Below are 14,316 nucleotides of genomic sequence, written 5' to 3'. Positions count from 1 at the left end.
CTGCAATCCCCTGTTGCATGTGTTATGGTGTTGCTTTCTTCCCCCTCGAGGTGTCCCTGTGTATGTGGGGTTTGTGGGACTTCAGCTCATCTGTAGTTCCTCAACCGGCCCAATCTGGGTTTGCCCCCCCCCCACCCAATAGGAGGGATTTCCCCCAAGGAATTAGGGATCACTTGGCTTGTATCAGGTGTTGCTTCATTTAATAATCAGGAAAGGAAACCACTCAACTCCCATTTGCTTGAAATCAAGTGTGCTTTTACTAATTGCAAACGAATAGTAGCGAAGCAAAGCTGAATCTGGTTAATTGTGAAGTACCCGTGGTTCGCCCATGAGGCCAATGTTGAGAAAAGACACGGACACGAGCTTTCTCGGGATGAGGCGACCCAGATTGGGGTCTGGGAGCCCCTTTTATTGAGATAGGACAAAGGCAGGAGGAGCAATCAGCATGTGATTTAAGACAGCCTGTCAAACTACAATTGTTAATCTACTGCTCAGGTGAAGTTCTGTCTATATATGGTCAAATCCTAGGCGTCATTGGGTAAGGCACATCTAGAGTGAACTATCAGGATGTTGTGTCCTTTAGGAGTTTGTTTTTTCCTGTGTGGTTCAGCGTGGCTGCGCATGCCCTGTTATGCACTGGGCCATGGGTGACCGCCACACCTACACAAGGAGTTTTATGACAACAGTTAATTAGGCACGAAAGCAAAGAATATCATGTATAATTCAATCCCCTCCCCTTGGCACCCCAGTCCATAGTCCAATTATAATGCAGCCAACTGTCAGGTGGGAGATAACTTCAAAAAACATCACCAGGGTGGAATGCCGGACAGTTAACCTTGGCGGGAAACTCCCTTCCTCCACATGCGCAATGAGATGGTCAGGTCAGCTTCTAGAATATTCCTCCAGCGCATAATGATTCCCTTCCCAAATACCATTCCCCCCCTCCCCGTTTCAATGGCAGCCGAAACAGCAGCAAGGCAGAGGCTGACACCCCTGTTGCGTGTGTTGTGATGTTGCTTCCTTCCCCTTCGAGGTGTCCCTGCGTATGTGGGGTTTGTAAGGACTTCAGCTCATCTGTAGTTCCTTAACCTGCCCAATCTGGGTTTGCCCCCCACCCAATAGGGATTTCCCCCAAGGAATTAGGGATCACTTGGCTGGCTTTTCATTCAGCATGCTTATTTATGTACACACACACACACACACACACACACACAAATTTACATGCTTCTCACCTCACCTATAAAGTGACTCCTAGGTTGTGGGAAACCAGCCAACTGTCTGGCAGTGTTTCTCAACCTTGGCAACTTGAAGAAGTCCGGACATCTTCAAGTTGCCAAGGTTGAGAAACACTGGTCTATGGAGATTCTCCGTCATCCGGGTCAAGGTTGTCCCAAAGGTGCTTTTTTTCAAGAGGCAACTGGACTTTCTGGTTTTTTTCTTTGAAGACGTTTCGCTTCTCATCCAATAAGCTTCTTCAGCTCTGAGAAGATGAGAAGAGAAACGTCTTCAAAGAAAAAAGGAAAACCAGAAAGTGCTTGAAAAAAAGCACCTTTGGGAGAGCCAACTGGTTTATTTGGATAACTTAAGTTTGAAGATGATTATATTTTAGCAACAGATATAGCAATTCCGATCTGTAGGTGACGTCCTTGTTATTTTTCAGCTGCTGGCCGCCTGTGATGTATGGATTCGACTGACTGAGGATTCTGGGAACTAAATGGTCTCCTGCTTGGGGGGGGGGGGTTGGACTAGATGACCTACAAGGTCCCTTCCAACTCTGTTAATCTGTTAAATCTAACTTTGAGTTAAAGGAACCTACGTGATTTGACCAAGGTCTGTTGGATCCCTCTTAAAAACCTCACACTTATTTCTGAGCACTCTTCCTCAGAAATATTTAAAAATAAGTATTTTTCTTAAAAAACCTACAAAACAGCTGTATAACCTTGGCAACTTTAAGATGTGTGAATGCATGGCTGGCTGAGGAATTCTGGGAGTTACCGGTCATAAAATCGCCACTTTTCCAACCTTGCTCTACTAGGTCAAACCAATTTGCTGTCCCTCCGGCATCCTGGCTCGCTTGCTTGAGGGACTCACTTTGCTAAACTCTTATTTGAAATTGAGCTGAAGACTGCAGCCTAATTCCTAGCCTCCTTGCACCTATTCCTCCTTTGAAAAATACTCGCAAATACAGCAGCGTAAGCTCCCACCTTGTGGTCTGGGTGGCCCTTCCTCTTTTGCAAGTAAAAATGCAAAACTTTGGCGTTGCTCTATGCTCCACCCCATCATCGGCAATTACTTCCTCCCAATCTGTCTTTCCTTTGCATCTGTCTCTGTCTTTCCCTTTGCATCTGTCGGAGGGTGTCCCGAGCTGAAGAGCAACACATCCTGCACAACAGGGCAGAAAGCACCGAACTCGGAGCTGCAAGATTTCAACAGACGAGGAGAGACGACTGGAGATCCTCCGCAGGGCAGAATGGTTAGCTTAAACGATTCCTAATTCTGGGTGGGGCCCTTGCTTCCAATATTGGCTTAGCAGGTTTGGAAAAGTGGTCTTTTAAAACATTTATTCTATGGGTCCCTTTGCCCATCAGTCAGTTATTTTTTTCAGATCTGGGGGAGGTTTTGGAGGAACCATTTCTTTGCCATCTCTCAAAATGAAGCTTCAAGAGAAACAGTTATGGCCCCAGTGGAAGCTCATGTTGACGGTTGGTAGAAACTTCACTTCCTCTGCTGCGGTGTGCTGGATTGAAAGATCAGCATTTCAAAACAAGGGCGTTTTGGAATAAGGGAGTTTAAGTTATGACCAAGATGCAGAGCGTCTCTTGAAGATTTAAGCCTGTTTGGTCCCGAAATGAAGCCCCAGAAGCCCCTTTCCTCAGGTTTTCAAAAAGCAGCTGGAGAAATTTAATTTAGGCATAAAATGTCCTAGAAACTAGGGTGGCAGATGAGGTTAACTTGACCTCTGGTAACCTCGTGATTTGTAATCAGTTCAAAACATGTCTGTGTTCGTGAATGTTGCACCAAGGATGCACGCAGGCAACATGGTTTCTGCTGCCAAAGATCTAACAGGTCAACATTACACTAGCGAAGCGACAGAGGAGAGGCTGGGAGAAAAGCTGTAACAAGTAGCCATATGCTGGTCTATGACCATTAATTAAGATTTGATGGATTGACTGTAGGCAAATGCCATTACACGGGGCACACGTGTTCAGAACGAGGACGCGGGCACCAAAACCCAGGTGAAAAAGATTTTGTGAATCTTTGGCGTTAACATCGTGGTTTTTAGAAAATGAGGAACTGCAAAAGCAGAAAGGCATTAGAAAAATATCGCCTCGTTGCGTATAATCCTGCAGTCTTGTGCAACCAGCTCTCCCCCCCCCGCCCCTTCCCCATGCACCCATCTGGAAATTGGGAATTTTAGCACCAGTTTCAATTAAAGTTTATAGTTACTTCTAAACCTTCAGCTGTAGCAAAATGGATTATGGTTTTAAGATTATGGTCTCTCTGGCATAGGTCACCTATTCCCATTTTTTACTGGATACGAGCCTGAAATTTTTGAAAATATAGCCAGTCCTTTGCAGTATGTAATCAAAGAGGGAAGGAGACCCACGTGGCCTTCAGGAACATGAAATGAGACATGATAGGCCTGAGTGGGGAAGAAATCCACCTTGCTCTTCCTTCTTTAGTCAGATTCCCTGGTTGTGTGTGATGTGGATCCGTCGCTGATCGAGAAACTAAAGAAATTTCGTTTCCAGAAGGAGACTAACAACACAGCTTTAATTAGTAAGTGACTTCCTATATGTGTTACAAGTTAGTTTTCGGTCAATCACAGCTAGTCCTTGACTTACAACCGTTCATTTAATGACCAAAGTTACAACGGCACTGAAAAAAGGTGACCATTTTTCACACTTCACGACCATTGCAGCATCCCCCGTGGTCACGTGATCAAAATCCAGGCGCTTGGCAACTGGCGTGTACTTATGACGGTTGCGGTGTCCCGGGGGCCACGTGATCCCCTTTTTGCGACCTTCTGACAAGCCAAGGCAATGGGGGTGGGTGGGATTCACTTAACAACCGTATGACTACCTTAACAACTGCAGTGATTCGATTAACAACAGTGGCGAGAAAAGTCGTAAAATGGGACAAAACTTAAGAAATGTTTCACTTAGCCGCATAAATTTGGGGCTTAACTGTTGTAAGTCGAGGACTACCTGCGTCAGGGCAAAAGTGTATGCCTGGCCCAAACTTTGCACAAATTGAACACTAAGCGGCACTTGTACCCTAATGCAGGCGGGCCGCCAACCGTGGGAACTTTTAAGACTTGTGGACTTCAACGCTGGCTGAGGAATTCTGGGAGTTGAAGTCCACAAGTCTTAAAAGTTGCCACGGTTGGAGGCCCCCTGCCCTAATGCATTTTAAGAATTTGTGCTTCCTCAGTGATTATGTGTGTGTGTGCGTGCGCTCTGTGCGTGTGTATGTGTGTGTTTATGCCTTTAATGATTGTACATCTTTGTGGTTGTGTTTTTTTAACCGAAGAGGACAGCAGCCCCCTGCTTTGAAATGTTGTCAGCATTTCATGCCCCTTCTATTAAAGTGCCTTTGATGTTCATTGAACCTCTGCTGACAGCTGTATAGGCAATCTAACATCCGTGAATTTGTCATCACTTTGAATAAAGTGAAGGAGATATGAAAACAGCTCTTGGCTCTACTCCTGCTGACGGTAGATTGCTTCAGCGCTATTAAAAAATTCAGGATTTCCAGCTTAGTGCTCTGTGCCCACTCTTGTCTAGCAGCCACGCTGGAAGATTTGAGAAGGGCAAGGAATGGGTGATAACGGAGACGGCGAGTTTTCTAGGAACCGGTGGAAGTGAAAAACTTGTTAATTGCTTTCTCCTCTCTCTGTCATCAGTGAAAGTTGACAAAGACAGACAACTGGTGATTCTGGAGGAGGAATTTCAGGTAGGCACAACATTTGTCTCATTTTTAAAACTAAAACGACTTCGGTATTCCTTTTAAAGAAGCCCACCCATATTTTGAATGTATTTAAATGCCTGTCCATAATTCCAATCTGTAAATTAAAGCAGCAGTTAGAAATAGAATGGAATGGAAATAGAAATAGAATTCTTTATTGGCCAAGTGTAATTGGACACACAAGGAATTCGTCTCCGGTGCATAAACTCACAGTGTACATATAAACTAGCAAATAATAGGTCATAATCATGGTTACAATCATTAATCAAATGATTTAGCCTTCAAACATATGTTGGTTGAAGAATCAGAGAATTGTCTTGGGGGTGTGTGTGTTGCTGCTAAACACATTAGAAAGATCAATTAAACTGCAGAGATGACTCATGATACATATTAAACCAGGAATCTCTACCTTGGTGTTTGCTGGCTGGGGAATTCTGGGAGTTGAAGTCCACAAGTCTTAAAAGTTGCCAAGATTGGACACCCCTGCATTAAAGCAAGCCACAGAGGGTAGACAAAGCTACAGCTCTCCCAATCAACCAAAACCCCAGAATGTTCTCCTTTATATCAAATAAGGTGCAAATTTGCAGCCTGAGAGCAGCTGCGTCTGATGAATAGTTCTCTAGCTGCTTAAGCGTAATTTCATACGCTAAAAACAAAAACTCAATTTTTTAAAGCTAGAAAAACATAGAAATGTGTATTTGGTTATAATCAGAGGAGGTTATAAAGGAACTTTGCCTTGGGGCATAAAAATGAATTAGCTACATATGGATTAAGATAAATTACGAGCCGGCTCTTTTCCTTCCACCCAGTGGAAACTGGAAAGGTAGTAAGGCTGTCAGATCCTAAATCATATCCCAGATGGAATGCTTTTTCACCGAGGGCCCTGAAATCAACAATTCTTTTCATTATTCTTTCATTTGCACTCATTCTTTCACGTCTGTGTGTGTGTGTATGCAAGTACATTTATATATGTGCAGGAATACACATTCCATTCCTTTAGATGATTTAAGTTCCTCCAAAGTCTAACTTCCCACCCTGTGCTGTCACTGTTTGAATCTGACTGAAGGCAACATCATTTTTTTTCCCCCTCCAAAAGCAACTCTTCCATTAAACAGTCCGGCTTCCTGGATGTAAATTTTGCTAGAAATTACTGGCCCGGACAAAAAGCAAATTGAATTTCAAATCAAATTTATTATCTCGGGGGAACAATGTGCTGATGGCATTGTTTGCCTTCCTATTTAATTCAGTATGTTTTACAATCTTCACGCATGTCAGCGAGATGTTCATGATTTGGTCTCTGGTTCACTGCTTTTTTTGCAACGCGCAAGGAGTCGGTGGGATTCTACGGGAAGCTTCATTTTCTCAGAATGCAAAATCATTTTAACGGTCCTGAGGGAATCCTGAAAGCAAAAAGCGGCGCTTAATAATATTAGAGGTAGGATGAGGCAGAAAATAGATGCTTCCAAATAGAATTAAACCACTTAGATTATTCAGAGAAAGTGAGGAGTCAAGAACAATTACTCCCATCTTGTGGGATCCAAATATTAATTGATCTTCTATCTTGAGATCAGCTCCTGTAATACAGGGAGTCCTCGACTTACGATCACAATGGAGCCCAAACGTTTCATTGCTAAGCAAGGGAGTTGTTAAGTGAGTTTTGCTCCTTTTTACGGCCTTCGTTGCCACAGATGTTAAGTGAATCACTTGCTCCTGTACTCAAGCTCCTATTCTTTTTTTTTTTTTCGTATTTTTTTTATTGAAAGCTTTTTATTTCCATTTTCATTTTCATAACACACACTCACATGTATACTATACATAGCCTGTATCATATAGTATTAAATAATAATTACGTCAGTTCCTCTTGTCAACAATGCCCAGAAAAGTAGAAACCCATTATTAGCTCTTCTGCTCTCTATACACCTCTTTCTTCTACCTCTCTCCTACCTCCTTTCTTCTCCCCATCATCCTTTTCTACTCTACTTCCCCTTCCTTTCTCCTTCTCCTCTCTCTTCATTCCACTCCTCCTTATCCTCCTCATCTTCCCCCCTTACCCTCTCTCCTATCCTTCTCTTCCCATCTTTCTTCTCCCTTCTGTTTCCCACTCCTCCTCTCATTGGTGTATTTCCGCTACATGTCAATATGCTTTACATATCCTAGTTTTAAAGAAAAAATAGTAATAAAAATATAAGGAAAAAAAAACCAGTATACATGTGGGGTCAAATTACATTAAAGTCTATCACGTCTCGTCAAACCTGATACATATCCCTCCCCCCCCACCCTCCGGGGCTCCTATTCTCAAGTTGTCAGACTCTGGGACGGTCTTGGGCTGCCCTCCTCAACCTCCACTTCCAAGCTCCCCCAAGGCCCACGGGCACAGAGTTTATGACAGCTGCGGCTCAGTCTGGGTGGAGAAGGGCCGGTGGGGGCACCTCTGGCTGCAGGGAACCTCTCCCCTTGAGCCGATGGGTTTCAGGATGAGGACATGGGCAGGAACCCTGCTGCTGCTGATCTCTTTAATCAGAATAGAGCAGGAAGGGGCCTCGGAGGGCTTCTAGTCCAGCCCTCTGCTCCACCAGGAGACCCTGCCCCATTTCCAGTCTCTTCTCACAAGCCTCCAGTGATGGAGCCCCCACAACATCTGGAGGGAAGATCTTCCACTGGTTGATAGTCCTCACTGTCAGGAAGTTTCTCCATAGTTCTAAGTTGCTTCTCTCCTTGATTAGTTTCCATCCATTGCTTCTTGTCTTCCCTTCGGGGGCTTTGGAGAATAATTTGACACACACACCCCCTTCTTTGTGGCAGCCTCTCAAATACTGGAATGCTGCTATTATCATGTCACCCCTCGCCCTTCTTTTATCTAGACCAGTGTTTCTCAACCTTGGTGACTTTAAGTCCTGTGGACTTCAACTCCCAGAATCCCCCCTATGCTGGCTGGGGGATTCTGGGAGTTGAAGTCCACAGGACTTAAAGTCACCAAGGTTGAGAAACACTGATCTAGACTCTTTGAGCCCAGTTTCTTTCAATCGTAAGCAGCCACTGCTCTTTTCGGAGCTTAGGCAGCTCGAACGCAGTCGAACAAATGAAGAAGAGAACTTTTGAGCCCCTTTTTCACGACTCCCGACGTAGAGCAGGCAGCCTTCCAAGACAGCGGCTCTCCGATTTGATGCAGGTCGAGTTTGCAGAGCGAGAAGCAGCCTCACCGCCGCTGCTGCTGCGGCTTCCTCCTCCTCCTGCGTGTCCCCCCCCTCCCCTCCTCTCGAGTGCTGCAAGCAGCCATCAACATTTTATGGCCCATTTTATTCCACTATCTGGAGTGTCAAGAGGCTCCGCTGAGCCTTTACACAACGTTGGCATTTTGATGTGAGGCTCAGAATGATAACCGTCACCTGCCGAGACTTTTCCGCTGCTTTCGGTCTTTAGTCAGAGCAGCTCCGCTTGGTGGCTGGCTGAAGGCTGCCCTTTGGGTCGGAAGAACTACTGGGCCCTACCTGCCACGGGGGGGGGGGTTTAGTGCAAGGGGGGGTGGGGGCTGTCTCTGTGCTAGTGTATAATACCGTGTTTTCCAAAAAAATAAGACCTACTCCGAAAGTAAGTCCTGGCTTGATGTTTACACATGCGCCCAATATAAGCCCTATCCCCCCCTCAATAATTAAGACCCCGCCTACTCCAGGGTGCACGGATAAAAATTAAGCTAGGGTGGGGATGAGGGGGTGGTGGAGTTACCCAACTATTTACCTTTGGACAGTTGCAGCCAGGCTCCTCACACCTTGACACCTGCCCTACTGGCCCATTTCTTCAGGCCTTCCTGAAGCCCTTTGCAGACTATAACAATAGCAGTTAGACTTATATACCGCTTCCTAGGGCTTTCAGCCCTCTCTAAGCGGTTTACAGGTTCAGCATATCGCCCCCACAGTCTGGGTCCTCATTTCACCCACCTCGGAAGGATGGAAGGCTGAGTCAACCCTGAGCCTAGTGGGATTTGAACAGCCGAACTGCAGAACTAGCAGTCAGCTGAAGTGGCCTGCAGTGCTGCATTTAACCACTGCGCCACCTCGGCTCTGGGTTGATCCTGAGCTCTGTCACGGCTGCAGAGGCCTTCAGGAAAGCCTTGCTGACCACAGAAGAAGACGTTCCTGAAGGCCTCGGACGGCAAAAGGGAGGCCGGGGGGGCGACGCGTGCAAGTGAGGTGAGTCAGTGGACGACATCACCCAAAAATAAGACCTGGTGCCTTTTTTGGTGGCAAATAAAATATAAGACAGGATCTTATTTTCGGGGAAACATGGGTAGAATACCAGGGGTGAAACATGGAGCAACAGGTAGCGGAAATTTTGAGTAGTTGGGAGAACCGGCAAATGCCACCTCTGGCTGGCCCCGGAATGGGGAGGGAATGGGGATTTTGCAGTATCCTTCCCCTGCCGCCACGCCCAGAAGCCACACAACACCCCGCCACGCCCACAGAACCGGTGGTAAAGAAATTGAATTTCACCACTGCTGGAAACATAGAATCATAAGGCTGGAAGGGATCTTGGAAGGGACCTTCTAGCACAACCCCCTGCTCAAGCAGAAGAGCTTTAAGACCTGTGGACTTCAATCCCCCAGAATGCTTCATCCAGCACAGCATTTCTCTGAAATGGTCTAGGGTTTCCTGCCTGAGCAGAGGAGGGTTGGGCTAGAAGACCTCCACGGCCCCTCCCAACACTGTTGCATGAAAACATTGCATGGCTTACATTTTGGAAATGCTTCCCTGCTTCCAACCCCAGAATCCCCCCCTCCTTCTTCCACACAGTCCCACCTAGGGGGTCAGTCGTCCCCTATGTGTGCAAGTCACGCCTCTTTTTCTCCTCTCTTCTCTTCCGCAGGACATTTCCCTGGAGCAGCTGAGCAGTGAGCTACCTGAGCGCCAGCCCCGATATCCTGAATCTACTTGGCATCTTCGCCGTGTATTTCGGCCCCTCCCTCCCTGTCCACACTTGGAAGTGGCTCTGTCTTATTCTCCCTCACCTAAGGTGTAATTAATCCGTGGGATTTTGCTCCCAGGAGGTGGCAGAATCTGCAGGTTAATTAGCAGGCTCTTCTCTAAGGATAATCGCTATGAGGTTTAAAGGATAGTCGAGGGAGAAGGCCATTTCGGCGGATGAATATTGCCGCCTGTAGTTTCTCAGGAACATCTGGCTGACCACCACCCCCCTCGAGAAAAGACGGGGTATTAACTAAATAGACCTTTGATCTGAAATCCTCCTTATTTAGCCTTCTGTTGCTCTTCTTCTTCAGTGAACAATTAGGGTAGTCTTTCTCAACCTTGGCGACTTTAAGTCCTGTGGACTTCAACTCCCAGAATCCCCCAGCCAGCTATGCTGGCTGGGGGATTCTGGGAATTGAAGTCCACAGGACTTAAAGTCGCCAAGGTTGAGAAAGACTGAATTAGGGACTGTATATATCTGGATGACCACGAGCTGACAGCATGACAGGTAGCCGAACTTACAATAATTCACTTAGCGACTGAGAAAAAGTAACTTATGCCCCTTTTTTTACACTTAGGACTTAGGATCAGGTGGCCCATTCCTGTGGCCACCTGATCAAAATGCAGACGCTTGGCAACAGGTTCATACTTATGACGGTCGCAACACCCTGAGGGGGGGTCACGTGATCCCCTTTTGCGACCGTCCGACAAGCAATGGGGAAGCCAGATTCACTTCACAAGTGTGTGACTAACTGCAAGGGATTCACTTAACAACTGTGGCCAGAAAGGCCGTAAAGTGGGGCAAAACTGACTTAACAGCCGGGCCCAGTTGGGGCCGTAAGTCGAGGCCTCCCCCTGTGGGAGTTTTCTTTATTCCTGTGCTGCCGTCTTAATGGTCACCCAGGAGCTCCCTGCCCAGATCGGTCTGACCCGTGTTACTCACTGCTGGACATCAGGCAAACAGTGTTAGCTGTCCATCGTGTCCCAAAACATATAGCCACATAAGCGGGCGAACTCCCTTCCCCGCTCTGCCTCGGCCATACATCCAAGCCAGCAGAACACGGGAGCGGGGTGGTGGACACAGCCTTGCCCAAGGCGGTGATGATGTCCATGTAACGAGGAGAGGATTAAAGCGTCCATAAAGAGGCGAATAGTTGAAAGGAGAAATGGATCCTTCACTCCTGAAGATTTTCAGCAAGGGGAAGAGAGAGAAGGTTAGGCGGTAAGGGAACAAAACGTGTTTCCCACCAGGAAGCCAATCAGGGTTATTCTGCAAATAGCAATAGCAGTTAGACTTATATACCGCTTCATAGGGCTTTCAGCCCTCTCTAAGCGGTTTACAGAGTCAGCATATTGGCCCCAACAACAATCCGGGTCCTCATTTTACCCACCTCGGAAGGATGGAAGGCTGGGTCAACCCTGAGCCGGTGAGATTTGAACCGCTGAACTAGCAGTCAGCTAAAGTAGCCTGCAGTACTGCACTCTAACCACTGCTCCACCTCGGCTACAGGCCAGGTCAGATTGGTGAAGGGCTGCGCACTTAAAAGAAAGCACCCCCCCAAAAAGGACCCCTCAGAACGGAAGGATGAAACGTTAGGCTTCCCAGAGCCCCTGTGGGTCCTCTTGGCTGGCTGTGAGATTCCCCGTTGTTTCCTTGACTGTGTCTCCACATTCATCGTCTACAGCTACAGATACACGCACGACGATGGGCGCATCTCTTACCCACTTTGCTTCATCTTCTCCAGTCCGGCGGGTAAGACCCAGTCCCCGTCTCAACCAGGGTACTTAAGGGGGGGGGCGCTGGTTCATTTATTCATTCATTTTAGGAAATGTATATTGCCCGCCTGCTCACACATGGCGACACGTGGTTTTTAATGGAGGTGGACTTGGATCCCTCATAGCACGGGGTCTCCGAACTTGGGAACTTTTCAGAATTGTGGACTTCAACTCCCAGAATTCCCCAGCCAGCGTGCGCTGGAGGTTTTTAAGAAGAGACTGGACAGAAATGATATAGGGCAGGGGTGTCCAAACTTGGGAACTTTAAGACTTGTGGACTTCAACTCCCAGAATTCCCCAGCCAGCTGGCTGGGGAATTCTGGGAATTGAAGTCCACAAGTCTTAAAAGTTCCCAAGTTTGGACACCCCTGATAGAGGGTCTCCTGCTTGAGCCAGGGGTTGGACTGGAAGACCTCCAAGGTCCCTTCCAGCTCTATTCTGATTGAGAGAATTCCGTGGTCCAGCATCTGAGTGATTCAAGATTGTCCAATCTGAGTGGGGCAGGGGGGGGGGCTCTCCCTAGCTCAATCAATCCCATCTCCTTGAGTGCCCATGAATTATGCCGCCCGTCGCAAGGCCTTCTGACTCAGAGAATGAACGCTAATTGCAAATAAACCGTGCTTCCCTCTCCCTTCCACCCAGGGTGCAAGCCGGAACAGCAGATGATGTACGCTGGGAGCAAAAACAGGCTGGTTCAGGCAGCTGAGCTCACAAAGGTATTTAATCCTGATATTATTATTATTATTATTATTATTATTATTATTTTTATTTACTGTTTACCATTCTGCCATTCCTTTTGACTCTTCTGGCTTGGGGGGGAGGAAATTCTTTTTTTTTTAACCATCTCCTTTTTTTAACGGCTGCTGATTTGTAGAATATAATTACCAAGATTTTTATTCTCCTCGCTTTTTTTCCCCCGCTGCCGATCGCTCCGCATTCTCGGTGAGTCTCGGTGTTGAGTTTATTTTCTCCTCCCTTGGATTTCAATTTTTGTCAAACGTCCCATTTATATGTAGCGTGCGGCAGAGTCACATATCCCGCCTTGAATTATTAACGTGGGCGGCAATTTTTCTTTCCCCCCCAGGTCTTTGAGATCCGTTCCACAGAAGAGCTGACGGAACAGTGGCTCAAAGAGCGGCTGGCTTTTTTCCGTTAAACCCGGGGTCACTCGGAGAAGACCAAGTGCCCACTTAACCCCCCCCAGCCTCTGCCAGAGCCTGCCCCTCCCCTCCCTTCCCCTCTCGAGACACCGCCACAGGATGCGCATAGCAGAAGCTGCCTCTCCGTCACCCGTTTTGCCCCATCAGCGTTTTGCTGGCAACCGAAATGTCTGAGAATAAAACTGGCTGATTCTACTTCTTCTCTGAACTTGTCGCCTTTGGGCCTCCCTGAAGTTTCCAAGACGTGCCCTTTTGGCTTGGCACTCTGCCAGAGAGGAAGGGTCTCCACCGTGCTGGCCGTTCTCCCTTGCAGTGCAGCCGTTCGCCACCCGAGGGCACCTTCTGCCCGCTGGAGAGTTCGAGTTTCAAGTTTATTAGAATTTGTATGCCGCCCACTCCCCTAGGGACTCTGGGCGGCTCACAACAGACAAGAAACGTTTAATTTTTAAAAAAATAGAGATAAAAAATAAAAATGCAGTATTAAAATTCATGTCACCCATTCCATCTAAACGGGGCTGGATATCAATCAACAGCCAGGTCTTGACGGCTTTACGGAAGGCCGGGAGACTGGTCAGGGTCCGGAGAGGTAGAGTGGACACCCAGTCCTGCAATGGGGTGATGGAGTGGGGGGGGGGGTGTCAAAGCCTTTTGATGGTGGGAGGGATAAGTGCAGTTGTTCAAAGCCTTCCAGGGTTGTGAGACACTCTTGGAACGAGCTCCCCGCCGAGATTCGGACCCTCACCTCTCTCCAGGCCTTCCGAAAAGCCGTTAAAACCTGGCTGTGTCGGCAGGCCTGGGGTCGATGAGTTCCCTTCCCCTCTCGATTGTGTGTGTGCCTGTTGGTTATTTTAAAGGCTTGTATTTGTAGTTCTTGTGTTTCCCTTCCCCTCTTGGGTTTGTGAACCGCCCTGAGTCCCGCTGGGAATAGGGCAGCATATCAATAAAATGGAACCTAAACCTAACTCGCTCCACTCTCTCGGCAGACGGCTCAGATTGAATTGAATTGAATTTATTGCACTTATATGCCGCCCTTTTCCCCAAAGGGGACTCAGGGCGGCTCACAATCCAAGTCAGGGAAAGGGGGTACAGATAAGGGATAAAAAAGACGAACAAAACAATACACAATTTAAAAGCACACAACAACCATACCATTCGAGGGGGGGGGGGCAAAAGCTCTTTGCCCTCGAAAGAGCTGCTCTGACAGGGAGAGGGTCGCCCCTGTGTGGCACTTACGCAGGTGAGGTTGTGGTAGCTCAGGTGTGAACTGAAGGGCCCTGGGTGCTCTCTGAGACTGGGTGGTTTTCTTGCAGACGCTTCGTGACCCAACTAGGTAACGTGATCAATGAGAGAACAGGATGGGTTTGCAGAGAAGAAGGGAGGAGGAGGAGGACTGTGGCATCCTTGTGTTCTCTGAGCTCGGTTGGCTTTCTTGCAGATGTTAAAAGCCGCCA

At 47.4% G+C, this 14,316-nt stretch overlaps 1 protein-coding gene across 1 annotated transcript; it reads left to right on the top strand.

Moving 5' to 3' along the window:
• Window positions 1-2,251: 2,251 nt before the first annotated feature.
• GMFG (glia maturation factor gamma) lies at window positions 2,252-13,295 on the top strand. The gene is made up of 7 exons (XM_032227139.1): window positions 2,252-2,473; window positions 3,684-3,780; window positions 4,907-4,956; window positions 9,829-9,878; window positions 11,600-11,682; window positions 12,348-12,421; window positions 12,790-13,295. Exons 1-7 carry the CDS (start codon window positions 2,267-2,269, stop codon window positions 12,859-12,861), a joined length of 633 nt encoding a protein of 210 aa, XP_032083030.1. The 5' UTR covers window positions 2,252-2,266; the 3' UTR covers window positions 12,862-13,295.
• The last annotated feature ends 1,021 nt before the right edge of the window (window positions 13,296-14,316 follow it).

The sequence above is a fragment of the Thamnophis elegans genome, chromosome 12 (assembly GCF_009769535.1).
Source record: "Thamnophis elegans isolate rThaEle1 chromosome 12, rThaEle1.pri, whole genome shotgun sequence".
Lineage (NCBI taxonomy): Eukaryota > Metazoa > Chordata > Lepidosauria > Squamata > Colubridae > Thamnophis > Thamnophis elegans.
The sequence above is the reverse complement of the archived record's forward strand: the minus strand, read 5'-3'. Positions and strand labels throughout refer to the sequence as shown.

Excerpts from the sequence above, each read along its gene's own strand:
- GMFG (XM_032227139.1), top strand. The coding sequence starts at position 2,267 with ATGCTCCACCCCATCATCGGCAATTACTTCCTCCCAATCTGTCTTTCC. Across the intron at positions 2,474-3,683 it reads ATCCTCCGCAGGGCAGAATG|TCAGATTCCCTGGTTGTGTG; the intron begins GTTAGCTTAAAC and ends TTCCTTCTTTAG. Across the intron at positions 4,957-9,828 it reads TTCTGGAGGAGGAATTTCAG|GACATTTCCCTGGAGCAGCT; the intron begins GTAGGCACAACA and ends TCTCTTCCGCAG.